The sequence below is a fragment of the Microcaecilia unicolor genome, chromosome 6 (assembly GCF_901765095.1).
Source record: "Microcaecilia unicolor chromosome 6, aMicUni1.1, whole genome shotgun sequence".
Lineage (NCBI taxonomy): Eukaryota > Metazoa > Chordata > Amphibia > Gymnophiona > Siphonopidae > Microcaecilia > Microcaecilia unicolor.
The window spans coordinates 279227942-279254418 of NC_044036.1; the positions used below are offsets into that span (position 1 = coordinate 279227942).

At 42.4% G+C, this 26477-nt stretch overlaps 1 protein-coding gene across 1 annotated transcript in view; it reads left to right on the plus strand.

Annotated features, from left to right (window-relative positions):
- The first annotated feature begins 9003 nt into the window (after window positions 1-9003).
- Window positions 9004-26477, plus strand: part of PHF19 (PHD finger protein 19) — a 54733-nt gene continuing 37259 nt past the window's right edge. The window contains 3 exon segments of the mRNA XM_030207580.1: window positions 9004-9306; window positions 17132-17339; window positions 21630-21711. Of these exon segments, the coding sequence (XP_030063440.1) occupies window positions 9245-9306; window positions 17132-17339; window positions 21630-21711 (352 nt within the window). The 5' untranslated portion in view covers window positions 9004-9244.

Consider the following 26477-nt stretch of genomic DNA (forward strand, 5'->3'; position numbering starts at 1 on the left):
AAAACAAATAAGAGGAAATATTTTCTCACTCAATGAATAGTTAAGCTCTGGAACTCATTGCCAGAGGATGTGGTTACAGTGGTTAATGTAAAAAAGGTTTGGATAAGTTCCTGGAGGAAAAGTCCATAGTCTGCTATTGAGACAGACATGGGGAAGCAACTGCTTACTCCTGGATTTGTAGCATGGAATGTTGATACTATTTGGGTTTCTGCCAGGTACTTGTGACCTAGATTGGCTACTGTTGGAAACAGGATACTGGCTGGATGGTTTGATGATTTGTCCCAGTATGGCTATTCTAATGTGTTATGAGGTGGATCAAAAGAAGTAGAGAAAAAAAAACGGTTTTAAGAAGAGCTTTAGAAGACTGGGGAGAGGTAGCAGAACTAAGAGAGAATGGGAGAGAATTCCAAAGCAAGCTTCAGGCCCAGATAGCTAAAGGCACTGTCACGTGAAATAGAGAGATGTAAAGCGGAGGGGGAGGGAACACACAGTAGATTATCAGAAGATCGGAGAAGACAAGAGGGGGAATAAGGGATCAATAACTTATTTAAATAAGTGGAGCAGAGGGAGAACAACCTTTGAAAACCAACATAAGCAACTTGTAGTGGATTCATGAGGAAAAAAGAAGCCAGTCCTCAAGACGAAGAAGAAGGGTAACATGATTAAGCAGGTGCACATGATGGATACGTTTGATGGAAGTAGATTGGATTAAATGTAAATCTTTCAGAGAATAAAGGGAGAGGCCAGCATCGATAGAATTACAGTAGTCAGGGTGAGAATCGGGGAACAAATAAAATGAGGGGAGAGAAAGGGGTGGACAGAACAAATAGGGATGGTGAAGTGCGAAGAAGGCAGAGCAAACTACAGAATTGATCTGAGTCTTAAAGGTAAATTTTGGAGTTGAAAACTACACCCCGAATTTTAATCGAGTCACTAAAGCTGCATGGGTGGTTGTCAATAATGGGAGTGGGCAGCATGGAGGAATGGGTGTTGGGGAAGACAAGGGATTCACATTTAGAGGAACTGAGGGCCCATTGTCTTTGAGCAAAGAAGAGACGGAATTGAGACAAGAATTCAGCACAGTAGGGGAAGAGGACAGATCACAGATACACTAGAATATTTGTATGTCCTCCACCAGGGATGGCCCAAGGCAATCTGCTGCCTGAGACAGGAATGAGATGCTGCCCGCACCCCCACCCCCATCCAGTCTGACATCTCCCCCCTTCCTTCCTTGACCCTCTTTCCCACGTTTACCTTATTTTTTTCATTTCTAAAATGCGGCAGCAATTCACATAGACTGCCCTGCTGTGGTGCCACTGGCACTGGCCTCTTTGCTTTGCTGCATCCCACCTCTGAGGAAACGGGAAGATATGTCAAGAGGCAGACAGCAGTAGGGAGAAGAGGCAGGTGCCAGCGGCACCACAGCAGGGCAGCCTACAGGAACCGCTGCCGCCTTTTGGAAAAGAAAAAATAAGGTAAACATGGGGAAGAGGGTCGAGGAGGGAAAGGGGAGATGCCAGACCTGGTAAGGGTGTGGGGCTGGCATCTCATTCCTGCTACAGGCGGCAGATTGCCTTGGGCTATCCCTAGCAGAGGACATATAAATGTTCTAGTGTGTCTCTTATCCATCCTGTTCCCCCACTGTGCTGAATTCTTGTCTTAATTTCATCTCTTCTTGGCTCAGAGACAATGGGCTCTTCCTCAGTTGCTCTAAATGTGAGTCCATTGTCTTCCCCAACACCCATTCCTCCATGCCCCCCACTCCCATTATTGACAATTACCCATTCCTCCATGTCCCCACTCCCATTATTGACAACCACTCACTCAGCTTTAGTGACTCTATTAAAATTCTGGGTGTAGTTTTCAATTCCAAGCTTACCTTTAATACTGTAGTTCTCTCTGCCTTCTTTACCCTTCACCATCCTTATTCGTTCTGTCCTCCCCTTTCTCACTCCTCACTTTATTTCTTTATGAATCGCTGCTACTGCCACCTTTTAGAAATGAAAAAAATAAGGTAAACGTGGGGAAGAGGGTTGAGGAGGGAAGGGGAGAGTGTCCCCTGAGGTCCCCGCCTCAGTTGGCCTAATGGTAGGGCCGCCACTGTCCACCACGTAGCAGAAAGGCACACAACCGTTTTCTTGAATGACTGTCAGAAGAGGTGTCAAAAAGATATTGTATAGAGCAGGAGAAAGAATGGAACCCTGGGGGTCACCAGATTGAAGAGAAATGGTAGGAGAGGGAGAGCCTAGGTGAGAAAGATGAAAAGAGTGGCCAGAGAGGTAACTAGAGAACTAGGAGAGGACAGGGCCAGAGAAACTGATGATACGAAGACAGCAGAAAGGAGAGAATGATCGACTAGCACCTAAATTTTATAGCAGGCAACTACAAAGGATGTGTGCACATGTGCAGAATAGTATCACTTACATGCACAACTGCAAAATTTAGGTGTGACCATTTACACTAGCCTTTGACATGGCTTAATTGCTCATGCCTAAAGTTAGGTGTGCACCTGAGGTCTTATGCTCTATTCTAATTGCTGTTATAGAATTGCTACTTAGCACCCATATTTTTCACGCCTAATTTTTGCCACACTTTTTGAATCTACCCTGAGTAGATAATGTGATACCCTTTGAGAATACAAAGCTTCAGCCTGTACCTTTTCATTTGTAGCTCCAGGTGATTTATAGTCAGTTATAATAGGTATTAATAAGGCATCTTTTGCTACAACTCTAGGCCAAGATCTGATAATTGAGCTGAGGATGGTATATTCTTAGCCTTTTAGCTGATATTGAGATCCTTTATAATATTAGGATGGGGAGGGGTGGGGGAAGGAGGGTTAATGCCATGCCACATTGGAAATATGATTATGTTACAACTTACAACCAATAAAAGAGACAAAAAGTTGGACCACAGAAGGGTCCTTCCTGGTGGTGTTCCCGATCAACTTCACTAGCCACAAACCAGCTATAACCTCTTTACACCATGGCAGTAAAAAGTGGCAGACATTGCATGAGAGTACTAAAAGCAGAATCAGCAGGAGTGTGGTCATAAGGAATGGGACACAGAGAAAGTAATAGAGCCAAACATAGAGAAAGCATTAGAGTCAAGCAGGAAGAAAGAAATAGATCCAAGCAGAGAGAAAGTAACATAGCCAAGCACGGAGAAGGTAACAGAGCCAGAGCGAAGCAGAGATAAAGCAATAGAGCCACGCAGGGAGAAAGTAATAGACCCAAGCAGGAAGAAAGCAAAAGAGCCAAGCATGGAGATAGTAACAGAGCCAAGCACGGAGAAGATAACAGAGTAAGCAGATAGAAAACAATAGAGCCAAGCAGGGAGAAAGCAATAGAGCCAAGCAGGGAGAAAACAATAGAGCCAAGCAAGAAGAAAGTAATAGAGTCAATTGGGAAAAAAGCAATAGAGCCAAGCACGGAGAAAGTAATAGAACCAAGCAGGAAGAAAGCAATAGAGCTAAGCATGGAGATAGTAACAGAGCCAAGCACGGAGAAGATTATAGAGTCAAGCAGAGAGAAAGCAATAGAGCCAAGCATGGAGAAGGTAACAGAACCATGCAGAGAGAAAGCAATAGAGCCAAGCAGAGAGAAAGCAATAGAGCCAACTAGGAAGAAAGTAATAAAGTCAAGTGGGAAAAAACCAATAGAGCCAAGCATGGAGAAAGTAATAGAGCCAAACAGGAAGAAAGCAATAGAGCCAAGAAGAGAGAAAGCAATAAGAACCAAGCAGAGAGAAAGTAATAGAGTTGAGCAGATAGAAAGCAACAGGGCCAAGCAGGGAGAAAGCAATAGAGCCAAGCAAAGAGAAAGCAATAGAGCCAGGCAAGAAGAAAGTAATAGAGCCAAGTGGGGAAAACGCAATAGAGCCAAGCACGGAGAAATTAATAGAGCCAAGCAGGAAGAAAGCAATAGAGCTAAGTATGGAGATAGTAACTAACAGAGCCAAGCAAGGAGAAGATAATAGAGTCAAGCAGAGAGAAAGCAACAGAGCCAAGCAGAAAGCAATAGAGCCAAGAAGAGAGAAAGCAATAAGAACCAAGCAGAGAGAAAGTAATAGAGCTGAGCAGGGAGAAAGTAAGTAATTAAGCCAAGCAGGGAGAAAGCAATCAAGCCAAGCAGAAAGCCAATCTTTTAATAAAGCTTGCGATACTGGAACATTTCTTCTAACCTTCTTCAGAAATGGGAAAACATGATGTCAAGATAATTGCCATGGAGCTTGCTGCAACGTCCTACTTCGCTTGTTCACTAATAAACTTAGTATTCATGCAAATTGGGTTTGGCAATGGTCTTCTCTCCTGGACTGGGATCAGAAGTATAATATATCCTTGGCAGTCCTGACTGTGCAGAAACATCAGCACAGAAGTATTGTCGTTGTTTCCAAGATGTGTTCAGTTACACATTAACCTCAGGCAAAGATCCGATGCCCCCAAGGAATGCCATGTGATGCTGTCTCGCTAATCTCAATCCTCTGTTTCTCCTCTTTTATAAATGCTCTTTAATGTTTGACAGTTGGTGGACTTGCTGTGAATGTCAAGTATACAGGAAACAGTTTGGAATTGAACAAACTTTTCCAGAGAGAAATATATTGTGTGTGTGTGTGGGGGGGGGGGGGGGGGGGGGGGGGGGCAGGGGCTACTCTTGTTCATGATAAAACAGTGAATAACTGGCAACAGTTTGGCTCATTTTTAATAGATTGGAGTAGTTTAAGATACAATATATATTATACATTCCAACACATAATCTGCTGGATTCTATATATCGTGCATAGTTTTCCGCACCAAAATCCAAGTGTATTCTATAACAACACACGTAAATGGATGCACGTAGCTTTAGGTGCTGGGATATCAACTAGGTGTATTCTATATACTTTGCCTAAATCTAGGCACTGCTTCTAGGTGGAAATTTATTCCGTGCATATTTTTCAGGCACCATATCTAGAATCTAGCCCAATATACATTTTGATAAGCTTTAGGTTTTTTGTTTTTTTTTAGAATATCCATTTTATACGTAGCCATTCATATCTGCTTGTTCTAGTTTGTAATGACTGGTCTGGAAACCAGCTGGGTCTGTCTGGCAAGTTGATGGAGGCCTGACTTTATCTATGATATTTTACATATACTATCTTGTATTATTCAACACTCAGTAACTGGTTGCAATTTTTTTCACTAACAACAGTGTTTTAGGTGTTAACTCTTGATTATTGTTCTTAAGATACTTTCACCTATTAAGTCAGACCTAATGGTCTGAGGATCAGAGTTCAAGTCCCACTCCCTCCCACTAACACTCCCTGTGACCTTGGACAAGTCATTTTATCACCTCAGTTGCCATTTCTATTGTAAGCTTTTGGAGCAGAGACATATTGTACCTGAATTACTAATGATACAGTAAGCTGCTTTGAGAATTATTTGGAAAAGTGGGCTAAAATCCCATACTATTATTATTATTTTTTAAAATTTTATTTATAAGAATTTAATTTTACAACTTGCCAGAAATACAGACAAAATAATACAAGAATTATTTCAATCAGGTAATTATAAACTCTTCCTTAGACCACAAAATAGGGAGAGTGAAACAAGACAAGGAGATCAATTAAACAACAGTAAACAAAGAAAACGTGGTATTAACCTGATTATCCCCAGTTATTTATTATCTGAATCATTATTCCACATTGATTGTCTGGTTGGCTTCTTCAAACCCAAAATGGTGTATAGTCAATTTATTTCATTGGAAACATACTTATTGTCCAATATTAATGGAAATAATACAACTGATTTCATTTTTTCTCTTTTAAAATCAGAAATTATTTAACAATACAAACACTTGGGTCTCTAATCCAATTCCCACTGATTAAGGTAATCTCAGTTTCACAGGCTTCACTCCTTTTGAATAAATATACTAAGAGGAATCATTTCAGAGGAAAAATCTTTAGGAGTCATACCCGGAACTCTGGGAAAACAACAATCTTGATATTAATAATCTGTAATAATATTCATTTTGTTCAAATTTTTCTGGTCTATTATCATCTTCAAAATCTTAACCATTTCCTATTCCTGTAGAATTTAATTTGCCATACTATTATTATTTTAATGGCTAAATATCTGGTTTAGTTCATGACTGCAGTAAAAATTTCATTTAGCCCTTTCCCCCAGAGATTCTATATATCGTGCCTTAATTTGCATGCAGAAATCAAAGCATATTTTATAGCAGTACGTGTAACTTAATTGGTTAACTAGCTAATCAGCGCTGTCAATTGGATGCTAACAAGCAATTATCACCACTAATTGGTATTAAGATTTACGTGCACAATTCCCTAAGTGTATTCTGTAACGTGGTACGCTTAAATTCTAAGTCGCATATTTGAAAAGGGGGCATGGCCATGGGCGAGGCATAGGCATTTCTAAAATCTATGCACATTATTGTAGAATACACTCTGTGCCTAATTTAGACATTGGGATTTACACCAAGTAAAACATGGTGTAAATGGTCACCATTAAATTTGGTTGCATGGAGAGGCGCTCGGTGTATTCTACATACTGGGCAGAAATCTAAGCCTATTCTATAAAATATAGGCATGCTTTAGAGAATACATCTAGGTGTATTTTTTCCACACAGAATTTTCAGGCACCATATATAGAATCTATGCTTTAAGCCTTTGACAAGTAACTTATTCTACTTAGTATCCAATCATTGCTTTTAAGTTTTAATTTATCAATAAAGTTTATTTGATTTAAAAAAATCTCCCTAACTCCACAAAGACTGGGCCTGAAGGTTCCTTTGGATATCAAGCTGAGGATCACCCTTTCCAGAACAGTGACCTTCTAGGGAGCTGGAAAGTATTAGCTGTGCACACAGTGCATATGTGAAGATATAGTTTAACTCCTATTTTAAATATTTCTAAAGGCATGGCTGCTTTACCTTCTCAAGACGCTGCAAGAGGACGTAGAGTTTCCAAAAGTGAAAAGTGTTTACCCTTGCGATTTGCTCTACAAGAAGGTTCTAGGGGCAGTGCCCTTCTGTCCTTCTTCAGTAAAAGTACTCACCAGAGCCAGTCATCAGTCCATTGGGTCAGACCATCAGAATTCTGCCCAAACACTTCACCCACCGTTTTATTCCCGAATCCAGGACCTTTCCAATTCAAGAGCTACCTTTTATGTGTTTAATATCAACATAGACATCCCACATCAAGTTGGAGGGCCAGTATTCACAGCGAACGGCAGATAAAAATGAAATTAGTACAGCACTTTGCCCCAAATTAGCTCTAGTAGGCCCTATCTTGAATGCAATGCTTTATGATCTGATTTTTAATTTGTGCTGTGAAAATTAGTAATTAGGAGGACGCTAAAACAAGGCAGAACTGACCAGTGTTAGCTCTGTGGGTGCAGTGGGTATTTGAGCACCCTCCCTCCCTCGAATATTAAAACTAACTCTTCACTATGGAGAGTAATTTGTGTTGAGCTTAGCACCTCTATCAGTTAGAGACGTCTCCTCCTGCAAAACGTTACTGTTGCTATCCTTGTGGATGAGATGACCTGTGAGATCCCCGTAAATCTGCACACTAACCCGGGGCAGTTGTGTTTGTCTGTTAAATACTGGACTTTACAATTCAAAACAGTCCACTACATTAGTCCAAAGGAGTCAGAATTACAAGGCCCTGCCAAGATAAATACAATACACAAATATTCAGTATGTAGGCAAACTAAAGGAAGACATTGATGTAGTCTAAATACCGTAGTCGCTTCAAAGAGTTATTATAGTTTGCGTTACAACATATTCTATATATATCTCAAGCCATGAAATCTATTTCTATCTAGTATGGCAAGAATTCAAAACGGCTGCAGAACGCGCAAGATTGGCGCGAAGATACCGTTGAGATTTTCACTAATTCCCTATGATCATTTCGGAGATGTCTTTGGAAGAATAAATCTGTGTACACTGAAAGTTACTGAAACACACCACCCTCCAGACTAAACTAAGGACCCGTATTACACTTTACATCTAGGATGGCTGTGGATCTATTTATTATGTGGATGGGTAGTTTACGAGATCTGTAGTAATTCGGAATAAGTAGGATCTATTTTCAATAATGTTATCACTATCCTACCGGTTATGCAACGTGTTTGAGGGACGCTTCTGATAAAAATACAAAAAAGTGGAGAAAAAAGACCTCAGGTCATTCGGCTATTCCTCGTTCTTAAAGGACAAGCCTTTTGTATAATGAGGAGGCCTTATCAATCATGGGTCTCAAAAAAAACTCCACTCAATTTCACGAGATCCCCATTGTAGCTCTGTGCATTAATGACATGTAGCACTAAATAAAAGCACATGGGAATCATTGGATGTCTATCTCCCCCCCCCCCCCCCCCCCTCTATCTTTCTCCCCACCCCTCCCCGTTCGTTTAAACTTTAATGGGAACAGGAAATAAATGTGTGGCTACTTTCAGTTCATTTATGCTGTTCAAAATGTAACCGCATAACTTTGGAAAGCTCCAGGAATGAGTCTGGAAAGGGAAACTGGAAAGTGAAAGGGTGCAGGGCATCGACTCCAGCAGAGGAGTTCTGCAATCCCAGTGCAGAGCCTTTTTGACCACTTCTGTCCAGTTCCTCACACAGTAACAGGCCAACGATCTCTTTTATTTTTGACAGTTTGATGTGCTCCTTCGCCACTTACAGAGACAAACTATATATATTCCATGTTCCCAAGACCGGTTAATTCTGAACGAATGCGCCAAGGGACTCCAGACCACACCGGGTGAGGGGAGTGGGATTGCTGACAATCACTGGGGAAGGAAAAAAAATCCTAACTTGCATCATCGCATTTGTTATGGGGGGTGGGGGAGAAGCGGAAAAGGCGATGTCTTTACGATTTCGTTAAAAAGAAAGCGCCTTGGTAAAATGAGGAGGGCGGAAGGCAGCGATTGGGGCGGGCTCTGCCTGCCTGGCAGTGCCAGAGATCCCGCCGGCGGGGAGCTGTCAGAGCCTCGGTCGCTTTCACTTCCTGGATGCTGCTGCTGCTGTTGCTGCCCCGCCGCTGACTCCGATAATTGCATAAGCGAAACGTCAATATTTCGCGGGAAAGAAAAAAAAAAAAAAAGGCAGCGAGTTAGGAAGATGGCGACCCGCAGAAATGCGCCCGATTAAGAAAGGCTTTACTTGGAAGCCCGGGGACGGTGCGGGACAGGGAATCTACTGCTGGTCGCGCCCCCGGCCCAAAGGGGGGTGGGGAGGGGGCTGTCATGAGGCGATCCTTGCCGAGAAGACCCGCTCCCTTTTCCACCTTCACAGACTCTAAAACTAGGTAAGTTCCAATAGCATATTCAAAAACGATTATATATAGATATAGATACAGGATCAGACGGAATGCAATGCAATATTTTACACATTGCCAAATAGGTGATAGAACTGACTTTTTATGCAGACATAGGTACAGTACTTGCGGGGTTAGATATTTTTTGCTTTCAGTTTTTCATGATTCATATTTGTACTACCTTTTTTCTTTTATTTGGGGGAAGGGGTGCTGGAGGGCTATTTCTTTTGTGAGTTGCTGACTTTCTCGTGGCCGGGCTTAAATCGAAAAACTTGCCCACCTGACTTGTGCCCTTCTTTTTATTTTCTTTTATTTGCATGGACTTTTTTTTTATGTGTTAAGACCCTGCGCTTCTACCTACTTCTTCACATCCACAGTACAGGGAAAACGCGAGACCATTTTAAATTTACTGTAGATGCTTCTAGCTGTCATGTTTCAAGTGTACAGCGCTGCGTACGTCTAGTAGCGCTATAGAAATAAGTAGTAGTAGTAGTAGTAGTAGTAGTAAAATCCTTCTCTTTCCTCCCCACCCCCCTTGCAGATTCTCTAGAATTTTATTTTATGTAGATTTATTTCTCTTTCTTCCGTTTTGAATGGCATCATGAGGAAAGTGGCAAAGGAAGATTTTATAAGCGAAGTGTACAGTAGCTCAAAGTGCATTTATTTATTTTTATAATTTTTGAATCAGCCAATCAAAGTCTGTAGTGTAGCAGATTGGGAAATTTGCATATTGTGGATGCCGAAGTGACCTGGCGGACACCTAACGGATTAGGGGAGGCGCAGGGGGTGGGATGCTTTCTACTGGGGGGGGGGGGGGGGGGGGGGAGGGGTAGGATATATCAATCATGCAGGGCTCCCAGCTCCCCTGGGCACGGCTTTGCTTGCTAAGGGTTTACGGAAAGGAAATGTCAGTTTGTGAACCTGCTGGATGTGGCTGATGTGAAAAAGGCAGTTCGTGGCTACAGCAATGACTGGCTCCTGAAACTACTTGTAGGGAGGCAGGTCTGCAAGCCCTGGCAGCTTCAAAGTGAAAATAGCCCCTGCAGCTGCAAACATCTGGCTCTGTGGCAGAGGGAAACACACTGGGTATATATATCTAATGCATCTCAATTCTCCTTCCTTTCTTTCTCTTTGATGTGTGTATGTATCTATCAATTTAATCAATCTATCTACATTTTTATTATCTATCTATCTGTCTCTCTGGATTAAACTGCCACGGAATGCAGGTTTTCAACACCTTTTCTCCACCAAACCACTTTTTGGGGGGTATTTTCATTGTAGAAGGAAAACCCTTTCAGGGGCGTGAGTAATAGTTCTGGAGAGGAGGGAAGAGTGTGAGAGGTAAGTGATTTTGTAAGTAAGGACCTGATGCTTTGCTCTCTAAGGTGCCCTTTTACAAAGGCGCGCTGAAAATGGCTTGAGGTAGTGTAGGCTTGGGTTTTGGGTGCGCACCGATCCATTTTTTAGGTCGCCTGTAAAAAAGGCCTTTTTTTGCTGAAAAATGGACGTGCAACAAAATGAAAATTGCCGCGCGCCCATTTTGGGTCTGAGACCTTACCGCAAGCCATTGACCTAGTGGTAAAGACTCACACGGTAACCAGGCGGTAATGACCTACATGTGTCAAATGGCACTTGGCGCGTGTCCATTATGCGCACCTGAAAATAGAAAATATTTGCGTATTGGATGCGCGCCAGAAATGAAATTACCACAAGATCCACACGGTAGTCAGACGGTAATTCCATTTTGACGCAAATTGGGTGCGCATAGACGCTTACGCAGCTTAGTAAAAGGGCCCCTGAGCTCTTTAGCATAGACGAGGCATGTAGACTATACATCCATTGAGCTTATACTTTTCAATGAATTATTTTCATATTTGTACATAAAATATTGTTACTCCCTCCCCCTCCCTGGAAAAGTATTAATTGAGACATTATGGACATTACTTTTACCTCACCCATTTCTATTCTTCTATCACCTTCTCCCACTACTCCAACCAGAGTTACACCTAATCACACTGACCACCCTTCAACATCTTCAGTCCTTCTGTGACTGTTCTCTTGTGCTTGACTGCTTAAATATTTTAAATTTAAATGCTTTACTTTTTGTCTATTAGATTGTAAGCTCTTTGAGCAGGGACTGTCTTTCTTCTGTGTTTGTACAGCGCTGCGTACACTTTGTAGTGCTCTAGAAATGTTAAATAGTAGTAATAGTAGTAGAATAAACTGCCTTGAGCCAATTCTAGTAGAAGTGTTATAGAAATCCTTATACTGTTACTGTTAATATCTGTGCTGTAGACTGAGTTTGGAAGGTGCAAGCTTTTTGATAAAGAAAGGGTGACTTAGCAACATTGCAGGCTATAGATTAAGTACATACCAACATGTTAAAATTGCTTTAGAAATAAACAGCATGGATGGCCATAATGTTGATGGTGGCAGGTATTTGGCCATCAAGGTCACAGGGATATATACAAGGCCAGGTGTTTAGATTCTTAAACAACCTGGAGAAAGGCATGCAGGGAAGAGACACAGGTGTGGGATTAAAGTCTAGGAGTTTGTATGTTCACCTGCCTGAGGTGGTAGAAAATCAGTGAGGAAGCTAACAGAATCTGATTTGGATGAGGATTAATATCTTACAGACAGTCAAGCTTCTCTGGTCGACAGCTGTGATTTGTCCTCAGCAGTGTGGACCAATGTTGTCAACCATCAGTAACTTTATTGACAGTCAGCAAAATCATTATCATCAACAAAACATCTCAAACAAACCATGACATGTCTAAAAAGTCTGCTAAAAACTGTTATGTTTGTAAACATGTCAGTTCGGTATTCCTGCATTCTTAGACTGTGTCATGTTGTGCAAGTGGTAAGAAAAAAAATGCAAGAACTGTTTTAAAACAAAAATTATTTTCATTGTATGGCAAATACTGATTTCTAGTAACCAGACTGTGCAGCAAACAAGTCTCTAGTGAGAATCTGGGATGGAATGGCAAAAGTAACCATAAAGGACTAGATTCTATATATCACACCTAAAAAAATCGACGCTGAAACAAAATACTCCTAGGAGTATTCTATAAAGTATGCCTCAATTTAGGCATACTTTATAGAATAAGCTTGGAGAAAAGAAGGCTGAGTGGAGATATGATAGAGGTCTATAAAATAATGAATGAAGTGGAAAGGGTAGATGTGAAGCGTCTGTTTACTGTTTCCAAAAATACTAGGACTAGGGAGCATTCAATGAAGCTACAAAGTAGTAAATTTAAAACGAATCAGAGAAAATGTTTCTTCACTCAACGTGTAATTAAACTCTGGAATTCGTTGCCAGAGAATGTGGTAAAGGCAGTTAGCTTAGCGGAGTTTAAAAAAGGGTTGGACGGCTTCCTAAAGGAAAAGTCCATAGACCATTATTAAAATGGTCTTGGGGAAAATCCACTGCTTATTTCTGGGATAAGCAGCATAAAATGTTTTGTACTTTTTGGGGATCTTGCCAGGTATTTGTGACCTGGATTGGCCACTGTTAGAAACAGGATGCTGGGCTTGATGGACCTTTGGTCTGTCCCAGTATGGCAATACTTATGTACTTCATTTCCTCATGGTTTATAGAATATGCTGAGTGCCTGTTTGCATGACTAAATTTGGTCTCAGGCAGTTACGCCAAATATTGACACCTAAAATAGGCGCGGAATGGGTATCTTTTATAACAGGATGCATAGATTTTAGAAACACCCACAACCTGCCAATTCCATGTCCCCTTTTCAACTATGCGACTTAGAATTTATGCACAACACTTTATAGAATGCGCTTAGACAGTTCTGCACTTAAATTCTAATTAATGCCAATTAGTGTCTGTAATTGCTTGTTGAGTGGCAATTATTGGTGCTGATTGGCTTGTTAACTACTTAAGTTGCACGTACAAATCCAGAATATAGAATCTGGGGGAAAGCAAATTTAATTTAACTTGTGATTCTCTTAATGTTGTCACATTATGTGAAAATTCATGCTCGCAATGAAGTCAAATTGTCAGTAAAAATCTGAGAAACTCAGTAAAACAAATTCATAAATTCAGAATTCATGGTGTGGTATCCCTGGTGTGGACCAGAATGACTGGGTAGACTGGGAGGGAAAATTTGCCTGCTTTCATTCAATGGGTTACAGACCCCAGTGTTGCATTCAGTAGACATGAGTGATTTGCTTTCTAGGAATCATTTTGGCTTTGAAGTAACAAGGGCGTAAGTACTGCTATTGTACATGTGACTGAGTTTCTGCTATTTGTGAACTCAAAGTTCCTTATGTGTGCATTTGTGTGTGAGAGAGATGGAGGGATGTTTGGGTGGCAGAGAAGTGCGTGTGGGGGGGGGGGGGGGGGGAGAGATGTTCATCAAACACTAATTCTGTTTTAAATGGACTTTTAGAGATGATTACATTAACCTCTTTGTAAACTGAAACCTCTTACTTTCATACCATTACCCTCCAAACATTAATAGTCTCAACCTCTGAAATGTCAGAATTATCCTATGGTAATGACTGAGAGTCACAAAACACCCTTGCTAATCAGTGACTCAGGGTTTGAAAGACCATGCACTAATTTACAGCTGCTTGTTTTGTTTATGTTGGGGTTAGCGCTATTACATTGATTTCATATGAAATTACTAGGCGCTTATCCAGTCCACTGTTTGCTTGACTGACCTCATTTTTCCTGTGGCAGTTCTCCACACTTCACACCCGTGTGCTTAATGTAAGAATCCCAAATAACGTTATAATTCCTGGAAACATGTTCTCTGGCCCTCGAGGACAGGAAATAAAAGCTGGAGTCTGAGCACAGGCTTTGAGACTGAGTCAGAAGGTCCAAGTGCAGCACTGGGGTAACTCATGACTTGAAGGTCAGCTGTCTGACTTCTATTTTTGGTGTCTAAGTAACAAAAAAGCAGTTGACACAATAAGAAGGGAAACTTTCATTCAGCTAAAATCAGTGGTGCAGGTATCTCCAGTACTTGATTCTTCATCCTGCCTTTCCCCACAAAGGAGCCCTTTTACTAAGTTGTATTAGGCATTAACACGCATCTAACACGGTTTAAAATGGCATACTGTGTGAGACACTCGGGGGTCCTTTTACTAAGGTGCGCCAAAAAATGGCCTGCGCTGGTGTAGATGCACGCAGGTCCATTTTTCAGCACACCTGCAAAAAAGGCCTTTTGTTTTGGCTGAAAATGGATGAGCAGCAAAATAAAAATTGACGTGCATCCATTTTGGGTCTGAGACCTTACCGCCAGCCATTGACTTAGCGGTAAGGTCTCACGCGTTAACCGGGCGGTAATCATCTATGCGCGTAGAATGACAATTACCACCCGGTTTCTGCCGCGTGCCAGAAAAGAAAAAATATTTTCCTGCGCACGTAGCGGATGCACGTCAAAAATGAATTTACTGCAAGGGCCATGTGGTAGCCAGGCGCTAACTCCAAATTGACGCATGTTGGGCGCGTGTAGGTGCTTACGTGGCTTAGTAAAAGGGCAACTCAGGCACCTAGCAGTTGCTGTGTGCTAACCATATGCTAAATATATTTACAGAAGGACTCCGATTATCCAGACTATCCTCTACTGATACCGGAGGCCACTTTTTAATGCAGCTTATTAAAAGGGCCCCCAAAATGCTGTCTTTTCTGCTAATTTTTGTTCATTAAGAAATGCAACACATGGGATATATTGTTCGAATTTCCCATGTCATGGCAAATAACAAGCACAGCAAACAGGAGAAACCTCTATGTAAACAGTAGAAGTGCAAAGGAGTAGAGGCTGGCTGAAGGACAATCCAACACAGAAGACAGTGCTTTAAAAATGCTTTATTTGCTGCTTGGGCACAAAGGACCTGACACGGTCCGGGTTTGGGCGTCACAGAACGCCTGCCTCAGGGGTCACAGTAGTGTTTGGAAAGAAACACTGAGCAACTAAGACAATCCACTTGGGAAAAAATGCTGACCAAACAGCACTGCTAAGTAGAGTTTATGCATTGTGATGGCAAATAACAGCCCATCCCTACTATTTATTTAGATTTTGCTCACACCTTTTTCAGTAGTAGCTCAAGGTGAGTTACATTCAGGATATTTCTCTGTCCCAGGAGGGCTCACAATCTAAGTTTGTAGATGAAGCAATGGAGGGTTAAGTGACTTGCCCAGGATCACAAGGAGCAGCAGTGGGATTTGAAGTGGCCACCTCTGACTTGCAAGACCGGTGCTCTAACCACTAGGCCACTCCTCCACTACTAGCATCACACACCTGAAACACCTATGGGGAATGCAAACCTTGTGAGAAGGGGAAAACCAGTTGCCATCAGAACATGACAGGTGCCATGCTGGGGTAGTCCAATGGTTCATCAAGCCAACATGTTGTCTCTCTCTGGCAATGGCCAGTCTGCGTAACTTGGAACTACCTGGCAGATTTCAGCATAGGAGCCAGCTCTGTGGTTGTGAGTGGGTACTGAGCACCCCCCAGTGTTAAGCAGGCTCCTTCACTGTGGTCAGGGAGGGGTAATTTATATTGTGTTTGGTGCCCTGGATCCCAGTTGGAAAGTGCAGCCGATAAGGGTCACTCCCTGAAGTAACTAAGGGGTCCTTTTACTAAGCCGCCCTAAAAAGTGGCCAGAGTTAGTTTTAGTTCGTGGGTTTCCGCATGCCCTGGCCACTTTTTAGCACAGCTCTAAAATGGCAGAATTTCTATTTTTGCCATTAATGGTCACACGCTAAATTCCAAATTATCACGCGGCCATTACTGCCTGAGCCCTTACCACCACCAATTTAGCAGGTGGTAAAGGCTAACGCGCTGCTTGTGTAGTAATTGGGCAGCATGCGGCAATGTGCCCATGCTGTCTGACTACCGCTAAGAATACCTACTCCCCGCCCCCGCACTAGAAAATAAAAATTGTTGCCTAGCTTGAGAAACGGCGCACTATCACCTCCTTTTTCCTGCAGGCATGACCAGCAGGGAAAAGGAGGTGATAGTGCCATTGTATAAGTCTATGATGAGGCCCCATTTGGAGTACTGCGTGCAGTTCTGGAGACCGCACCTATGGAAAGATATAAACAGGATGGAGTTGGTCCAGAGGGCGGCTACAAAATTAGTAAGCGGTCTTGAACGCAAAAATTATAGGGACAAGCTTAAGAACCTCAACATGTATACGCTGGAAGAGAGGAGGGAGAGAGGAGGCATGATAGGTTTTAAATATCTCAAGGGCATTTATGTTCAGGAAGAGAACCTTTTTCAAATGAAGGAGAGCTCTGGAATGAGGGGGCATATGACAAAGTTGAGAGGGAATAGGCTTAGGAGTAACCTAAGGAAGTATTATTTCACAGAAAGGGTGGTGGAGGCGTGGAATGGCCTCCCGGTGGGGGTGGTGGAGTCGAGGACTGTTCCAGAATTTAAAAAGGCATGGGATAAGCATGTGGGATTGCTTAGGAACAGGAAGAATTAGGGGTTACAGAGGATGGGCAGACTGGATGGGTCATGTGGCCTTTATCTGCCGTCATGTTTCTATGTTTCTATTGGAGGGTGCCTGGGCATGCCAGGTGCCAGTGCTTTTTTTGCCACACGCTACCTGTGCAGTAGCCCTACCATGCCTTCGTCAAAGAGCACCTATGTTTCTTTGGCTAACAATTATTTCTGGATCTGTCCTTCAGAAACTAGTCCAAGCCTTTTTAAAATTCTGCTGAAATATACCCTTAATGACATCTTCAGGCAACAAATCCCATAGTTTTATTGACTGAATAAAATAATTTATTAAATTTGTTTTAACTCTGCTGTGCAAGTAAATCAAATTGTCTTTCTGTTGTTAGAATTCTGTTGATGCTGATGGACATCAGCACCTTGGAACCAGGTATTCGAGAAGGCTTCCTTCCCACCATTCACCCACAGCAGGGAGCGGTAGATACATCAGCAAATAATGAGGAGAGCTGCAAGGAAGTGCGAGTCAGGCTGACCGAAGGGCAGTGCGTGCTGTGCAGGTGGACGGATGGTTTGTATTATCTGGGAAGAGTTAAGAAGGTAAAGTTGTTTTGTGCCTTTCGTACATTTAGCCTCGAAGGTTACTATTTATGTGTACAACTTGTTTAGTATTGCTCAATTTTTAGGAATAATTCCGCTCAGCAGTCTGCTTTTTTCCACCATGGTTTCTAGGGAACGGATATTTCTCTTGTTTCTTTGGTTTCCTAATTCTATGGAGTGTGAATAGCAGAGGCTGGTCGAATGAATTCTGGAGTCATTGCACTGCTAGCCATGTTATGTATTTAACCACAGTGACTCATCAAAGTTGGATTTCATGTCAAAAAGAAGGTTTTATTGTGTCACTTGGCAGCCTCCAATTCCTAGAATCAGTGTGATCACTCTACACATTCAAGCTGCTGCCTGTATTCCAACATTTGCAAGTTCTTAGAGGGAGATTGAGGGAGTTATGGGGATAATGGGGAGGGGGGTCTTACAGTGGTTTTCTGATATGGATTGTGGCTTTTCCTAGCCTTTCACCCAATTTTCCTCTGTTTTGCTTGTCTCCTTTATTTTACTTGCCTCCTTTCCAGGGCACTGATGGTAACTACAGAGAGCTTTGATAGAACAACTCCAGGCAACTAGTATTATTAGAGGCAGGAAAAAGCAGTCAATCCTGTCACTTGCAGTAGCACAGAAGAATAGTCTACAGTGTCACAGTATTTGCCAGCTTGGCAGTGTGTTTACTTTATTCTCAGGCACCTATAACCACAGTCTTCCAGTACCAGGATTTTAAGAGACCTAAAGAGAGTATATCTTTTTCTCCTCGTGCACTTTAATTAAGGAGGTTTTTCCTGTAAGATGGCTCAGGGAATTTGGGAGTGACTCCAGTGTTTCTGCACTACATTCAGGTGTTCAGGTTAAAAGTAAAGTTAGTATTTATCGTTTCTGAAGCACCATCGCTTTGCTGCTTGGTATGTTTATAATATTCCTGCCCCAAAGAATTTGCAGCCCACATTTGGGTATAGGGAACTTATGTGGCAGTAGGGGGATGAATCAGATTGTATTTCACCTGACCTAGGCCTAAAATAAACTAGGGTTATCCCTTCATCCAGGCCAACCTGAACAGGTGATTGCAGCTCTGGTCTTACTCCACTGCATGCAGAAAAATGTTATCCCCCCCTTCCTTAAGACAGTGTTTGTCAACCCAGTCCTTGGGGCACACCCAGCCAGACAGGTTTTCAGGATATCCACAATGAATATGCATGAGATAGGTTTGCATGCAGTGCTTCCTTGGTATGCTGATTTATTTCATACATATTCATTATGGATATCCTGAAAACCCAGCTGGCTGGGAGTGCCCCAAAGACTAGGTTGAAAATCATTCTCTTAAGGGACTAAGAATTATACTCCATGCTTGTAATGAGGACAACCCCTGGACTGGATCAGCCTGTTCAGGCTGGCCTGGGTCAAGCAGAAACTCAACAAACTGTCTACCTTCCCACCTCCAAACACTATGGGGTCAATATTCAAAGCAATTTCAATTGCCTGTCCGAAGCTAACTGGGGATTTTCAACGGCATTAAACTAGACAGTTCTTCTGAATATCCCCTCTAAATGCCCATGCTGAAACTGGCTAGTTTGTGGGCAATGCGGAGGTGGAGTTAGGGTGGAGTCAGGGCAGTGCGGAAAGCTAGCCAGTTAGCAGACATTTTCAATCTGCTAACCGCATAAGATTAAGACAGTAAAAAGGCAGTCCTAACTCTATGTGGCAAAGCCAACTAGGCACCTGTCTGAATATTGGCTAATGCCTGGTTAACCTTTCAGGTCATGACAAGCCCTCTTCTGATCCCTCTCCCTCCCTCCTGCAGAACCTCCCAGAATACGTACACCCACCCCTTCCGATCCCTCCCTGAAACAGAGCGTAACACCTATACCTCCCACCCTCTACCCCAAAATGATGTCAGAGACCCTCCCATCCAATGTCTACTCCCCCTCTCACCCCTGGATCCAAGGCAAGACCTCCCCTCTGTTGGATCCTCATAGCTCTCCCCACTTCCTTGGAACAGAAAGCCCCACCCCCAATGTTTTGGGCTTACCTGCCAGTTCTCTGGTGGTCCAGTGGGGAAATGGACATGAGCAATGCCCACTCGCTCCTGTCCATTGTGACAGCCTCCCGTAAATAGCACCTCTAGTGGCAGCCTTGCAGTACTTTGAAGTACCTACCCATTTCCCCACTGGACCACTAGGGGGCAGGTAAGCCTGATAAGGGGGGGGGGGGCTTACATTTCCAGAGAGTGGGGGTGGGGCTGGGATGAGGCAGGGGGGGTCTGCCATTGCTTCCAGTGGTGGGAAGGGGAAACGGGCATTGGACAGGGGCCTATATACTTACACGGGTCCTAGCCGTTATTCCGGTGGGGCTCACATAAACTCTGGAGACTTTTATATGCTGAATTAACCCTGGATTTTCAGTGACAGTGGCTGGACATGGCCTGGCATTGAATATCTGGGGCTAATTCTGCATACAGCACTCAGTATTTTAAAAAACACTGACCACTGTGGGCTAAATATTGACAGGTACGTTTTCAGAATTTAAAAGTTATATTCCAGTTTGCAATCAGACGACTGTTCTTTATTACCCTTTTTATCATTACCATTCTTCTCATGGCAGTCCTCTCCCAATATCTCACATCAAAAGAGTGTTCTCTGGATTTCAAGCATCCTATCATACCTAGAGAACAAACTACTGTATCCCCAACATCTAGCAGGCTCCCTTATGAATTTAAATTGAAAGCTGAAATGCATTTTATGTGCTGTTCAATATCTTGAGAGTGATATAGCAGAATGATTAGGGTGAAAAGTTTGCATTTTGCAGATGACACTAAAATCTGGAACAGAGTGGAGAAGCCAGAAAGTGAGCTAAGAAATCCCAAGGCATGCTGCAGTTCTTGGCAGTTAAGAGCCAATGCAAAAAAAAAAAAAAAAAAAGTGCCTTGAATGTAAAAAAAAAAAATCACTTTGAATGATTTATATTATATTGGTGGTATATACATTATATATATATAAGTACATAAGTATTGCCATACTGGGCAGAGCAAAGGTCCATCAAGCCCAGCATCCTGTTTCCAACAGTGGCCAATCCAGGTCACAAATGCCTGGCAAGATCCCAAAAAAGTACAAAACATTTTATGCTGCTTATCCTAGAAATAAGCAGTGGATTTTCCTCAAGTCCATTTTAATAATGGTCTATGGACTTTTCCTTTTTAAATCCCGCTACGCTAACTGCCTTTACCACATTCTCTGGCAACGAATTCCAGAGTTTAATTACAAGTTGAGTGAAGAAACATTTTCTCCGATTCGTTTTAAATTTACTACTTTGTAGTTTCATCGAATGCCCCCTAGTCCTAGTATTTTTGGAAGGAGTAAACACGCTTAACGTCTACCCGTTCCACTCCACTCACTATTTTATAGACCTCTATCATATCTCCCCTCAGCCATCTTTTCTCCAAGCTGAAGAGCCCTAGCCGCTTTAGCCTTTCTTCATAAGGATGTCGTTCCATCCCCTTTATCATTTTTGTCGCCCTTCTCTGCACCTTTTCTAATTCCACTATATCTGTTTTGAGATGCGGCGATCAGAATTGAACACAATATTCGAGGGAGGGGAGCTTTGGATTTGGCTCATACCTTTTTATGTGGTAGCTCAAGGTGAATTACATTCAGGTACACTAGGTATTTTCCTACATTTCTAAGAGAGGCAATAGAAGTTAAATGTCTTGCTCAAGATCCCAAGGAACTGCAGTGGGATTTGAACCCTGACTTGCCTGGTTCTCAGTCTGTTACTCTAACCATTTTTACCTTTCAGTACTTAGTGTAATCTGTCCTTTTCTGGTGGAGATGTAGGACCCTGTTTACTAAGCCACACTGTAGGTGCGCTAACTTTTTAGGACGCTCTAATGCTAGAGACACCTATTAGCATTAGCACGTGCTAATTTTTAGCGTGCGCTAAAAAGTTACCATGCCTACAGCGTGACTTAGTACACAGGGCCCGTAGTGTCAGTCTAACCATGTTGTGTGCGGATCCCTCTGCCTTTAGGGGGCAACGGTTAGCACATCAAATCCGTGCTGAAATAGAAAATAGTTTTCCCACCCTCAAGGATTTTAGAAGGGTAATCAGCCAGGAAAGGGACAGAAGCAGAGAAACATTGTGTGAGCAGGAAGTAGAGAGATGCTAAGTATTTTACCGAGGAAAGAAATAGTCCTCAAATGTGTGTCTACCAGCTAGCACTTTTTACCAAACTGTCACTACAAATTAAACTTGACAAGGGCGTGAATTTCTTTTTCTCTGGTGCTGTAGTCGAGCAATACCAAGCGGAGCTGTCTTGTAACTTTCGAAGATAATTCCAAATATTGGGTGCTGTGGAAGGATATTCAGCATGGTGAGTGATGTATGGATCTTCTGTTTCAATGTCTAAAGGCTTTCCCAAACCTCTTTAGTTTTCAGGATATCCACAATGAATAAGCTTGAGTGTATACAGGGCCTCTAGCACTTGCTGTTTTATGTTGTGTGTATTCATTTGTGCTACTTTGAAAATAGGACTGGCTTGGGAGGTTTGGGAGTCCTGAGTTAAATGAAAGCACTTTCTGTGAGTCACAGGGAAATAGAATTGCTAACTGGCTCTGTGGTTTCAGGACAGGCTGGTTCAATTCTGATATTATCTCATTGCATACGGATGATTTCATTTAATCATTTTTAATATATTGATTTATTAGGATTCATTGACCGCTTGACTGAAAAGATTTGCCCAAAATGGCATGTAGCGAGATTAAACAAAACTAGAGAACAGAACTTAACAGTGCCAGACAGTGACTGCATGCATTATCATGGTCCATTTAAGAAAAACATAGACCAATGATAATATCTTACTCCTACTTAAGATAGTGGACTTTGTAATAATTTCAGGCTTATTTTCGAAAGAGAAGGTCTCCCATCTTCCGACACAAATCGGGAGATGGACGTCTTTCTCTCAGGGTTGCCCAAATCGGCATAATCGAAAGCCGATTTTGGGCGTCCTCAACTGCTTTCCGTCGTGGAGACGACCAAAGTTCACTGGGGCGTGTCGGCACCGTAGCGAAGGCGGGACTGGGACGTGATTAAGAGATAGGCGTCCTCGGCCTATAATGGAAAAAAGAAGGGCGTCCCTGACGAGCAATTGGCCAACTTTACTTGGTCCATTTTTTCTTGCGACCAAGTCTCAAAAAAGTGCCCAAACTGACCAGATGACCACTGGAGGGAATCGGGGATGACCTCCCCTTACTCCCCCAGTGGTCACCAACCCCCTCCCACCCTAAAAAAAAAACTTAAAAATTCTTTTTGCCAGCCTCAAATGTCATACCAACTCCATGACAGCAGTATGCAGGTCCCTGGAGCAGTTTCAGTGGGTTGCAGTGCACTTCAGGCAGGCGGACCCAGGCCCATCCCCCCCTACCTGTTGTACTTGTGGTGGTATATGTGAGCCCTCCAAACCATCCGAAACCCACTGTACCCACATGTAGGTGCCCCCCTTCACCCCCTTAGGGCTATGGTAGTGGTGCACAGTTGTGGGGGAGTGGGTTTTGGGGGGGGGGGCTCAACAACCCAAGGTAAGGGAGCTATGCACCTGGGAGCAATTTCTGAAGTCCACTGCAGTGCACCCTAGGGTGCCTGGTTGGTGTCCTGGCATGTGATGCTCCGACGACGACCAAAGGGCTTGGATTTGGCCATTTTTGAGATGGGCGTCCTCAGGTTTCCATATGGCCGAAAACTGGGGATGACCATCTCTGAGGTCAACCATCTCAACATTTAGGTCGACCATCTCTAAGGTTCGACCTAAATGTTGAGATTTGGGCATCCCTGATTGTATCGAAACGAAAGATGGACGGCCATCTTGTTTCGATAATACGGGTTTCCCCGCCCCTTCGCAGGACTGTCCTGCGAGGGACGCCCTCATGAAAACTTGGGCGCCCTATTCGATTATGCCCCTCACGTGTATTTGTCCCTATCGGGAGTTTTGAGATCTTGTTTGTTTAAAAATTTGTTTGAAAATAAGTTTGAGAGTAACAGGTGAATGAGATACAAATTTTCAAATTATTTTTTATGCATTATAATGGGCCACATTAGTATAGTGAAGGGTAGTACGGGATAAGAAACCAAGAGAGATAAGCTGGTTCACCTAAGGAATGAATTTTATAGACAACCTGCGCAGCTAATTCATCTCACTTGCAACTCCAAAGGGGGTGTGGCCAATGGAGGGGCATGGGCGGGTCATGAGTGTTCCTAGGATTTAGGCGTGGAGATATAGAATACTTCCATTTCTGCACCTAACTGACAGTAGACATATGTGAGTATTTACACCAACCTTTGGCCAATGTAAATGCTCCCACCTAAAGTTAGGCACAAAAATAACTTAAGCTAGTATTCTAAAAAGAAGGTTCCATGCAGAACTGCCTTTATAGAATTCGCGCTTAGCATGCATCATTCTGGCACCTATCTTTGGGCAACTAATACAAAATTCCTTCCATTATGGACCAAATTCTGGGGCCCTTTTAGTAAGCTGAGGTAAAAAGGGCTCTGCGCTAGTGGCGGGGGTCATTTTTGCTGCATGCTGAGGCCCTTTTTACTGCAGTGATAAAAGGCATGGCCATGCAGTAAGATTGCTTTTACCACGTGACCATGTGGGGGGGGGGGGGGAGAAGCACTTACTTCCATCCATTGAGGTGGCGATAAGGGCTCCCATGCTAACCCAGCGGTAACCGGATAAGACGTGGTGCTGCCCAATTACTGCCGGGTAACACCCTGCAGAAATATTTTTTGAATATATCTGCTAGAGCCGGAAATGCCATGCACTGGGGGTGGAACTACTGCCAGCGTCCATGTTGGGACAGTGGCAGTTCTAGATTGGCACGCGGTGAGCCCAGAGTGGGCTTACTGCCGCTTAGTATAAGGGCCCCTCTAGAAATATCACCAAAAAACTGGCGCCGAAAAAAATAACGTGTAAGCACGATTCTATAAATAGTGCTGAAAGTTAGGCACCATTTATAAAATATGCTTAGCACCTATCTTTAAATATAAGGATTTATACCAAGTAAATTCTCGTCTCTAAATTAGGCACAGATCGCCCTTGTTCTATAACAGTGGGTATAAATTGTAGGAACACACCTAATCCGCCCATCACCCTCCTATGGCTGCACCCCTTCTTTGGAGCCAAACGTAAAATTTAAGTGCGGATCCCCATGACTAAAAATGTGCATGTAAATTTAAATTAATACCAATTAGTGTCAATAGTTGATTATTATTACCCAATTACCAGTGCTAATTGGCTCATTATTCAATTAAATGGTGCACACAAATTGGGTATGCCGCAATTTAAGTACCATTTATTAGAATTTCAAGGTATGTGTACACCCTTTCGAATTACTATTGGTGAAAGACTGACATGAGTGTATATGATAATGTTTCATGTTTTTTTTAAATCTTTTTTTGTCATTGAAATAAAGAAAATGATATATTAAAAAAAAAAGAAAATATGGTGTTAGATGCAGGACTCTGGCCATGGTCTCTGTTGCCAATTTTTTTCAAAAGTCCCCCTGGGTCCCCACACAAACTTCCTCCCCAGCATCTTAATCCATCAGGTGATTTGTATGGTTAAGTCCATCTACCCATAGAAGCTAACTTTGCAAAATGCTTGGTGGTGGGGGTGGGGGAATGCTATCCAACACAATCACCCCTTTATATATAGGGTAGAGCTTGCTCAGTTACTAGTGGTGCTCAAGCACCCATTGCACCCATAAAGCTCAGCCAGCACTTAAGAAAAAGATCTAGGTATCATTGTAGACAATACGCTGAAATCTTCTGCCCAGTATGTGTCAGCAGCCAATAAAAGTAAACAGGATGCTAGGAATAATTAGGAGAGGGATGCAAAATAAGACCAAAAATATTATAATGCCTCTGTATTGCTCCATGGTGCACCGGTCTTTTTAGTAGTGCAGTGGATTCTGTTGGTGAATAGTGCATATGATTTGCAAAGCCATGCACGATCTTTTTCAGTAGTGCAGTGCATGCTATTGGTGAAAATTGCACAATGTTACCAACACAGTAAAAAACCTAAAATTGGCTCACATCAGTAAGTGAATGCACATCCGTAGTGCTAACCAAAACTCCATTGGCAGGGATCCATCAGTTCAGCAATGAAGGTTTTTTTTTTTAAAATAGCATTTGGCTGACGCTTGTAACAGATGTTATTTCCTGAAAGAAGAGGCCTACAGTGAGAGACAATATGAGAATTGATGATACAGATAAAGAAGTGAGAGTTCTTGTAGAACCTGAAAAGTCTGTGTAATCAGGCATCTGATTTAGTGAATTTTATGGGCTCATCCTTGATAAGTAGGTCCCAGGACCTTCCCGAGCTGGAAATGTACCCTGTGCTACATGTTCCCCCTCCCATAGTGCTCCTACCCTGCCCACTGCATTATGGCTAAGCAGGGGAGGCAATGGAATTTGGTACTCCCACCTCTCTTGTGCCCTGTGCAGCTACACCACCTACACATAATTCACTATGACCCTAGTAGAACCCCATTTACTGACAAGAATCTGGATCAGATATTGCTTTTTGTGAAATTATTATTAATTATTTCTTTTATTTCTAATTTTCTTGATATCTAAAATACCTTAATTGTAACAATACTTTGTTCTTCTCATACCGTTTATGATGATTGTCATTGCGGCATAATGTTAGCCACATTGAGCCTGCAAAGAGGTGGGAAAATGTGGGATACAAATGCAGCAAATAAATAAAATAAATAAATACTGTAAGTTTCCCATTATTTGCTGAGCATTTTGGTTTTCTTTTCCTTGTCATCATTTGTGGGAGTAATTTAATAAAACCTTTTCCACGTGTAGTGACTGATTTACACACAGCGAAGGACTTTACTATAATTGCAACACTGCATACGTGTGTAAAAGTGCACGCATCGAAAATGTGTGCATGATTTTATAAAATCTGTGTTTAGCTGTCCCTGAGTGACTAGTTTGGGCAAGTGGAGGTGGACTTCAAATATACATGTGTATTGTATAATTTTATAATAAGTACATAGCACTTATGTTGCTTTTATTTAAAAAAAAAAAAAAAGGTGCCATTTTGTAGATCTCAAATAGACATCCTGTTAC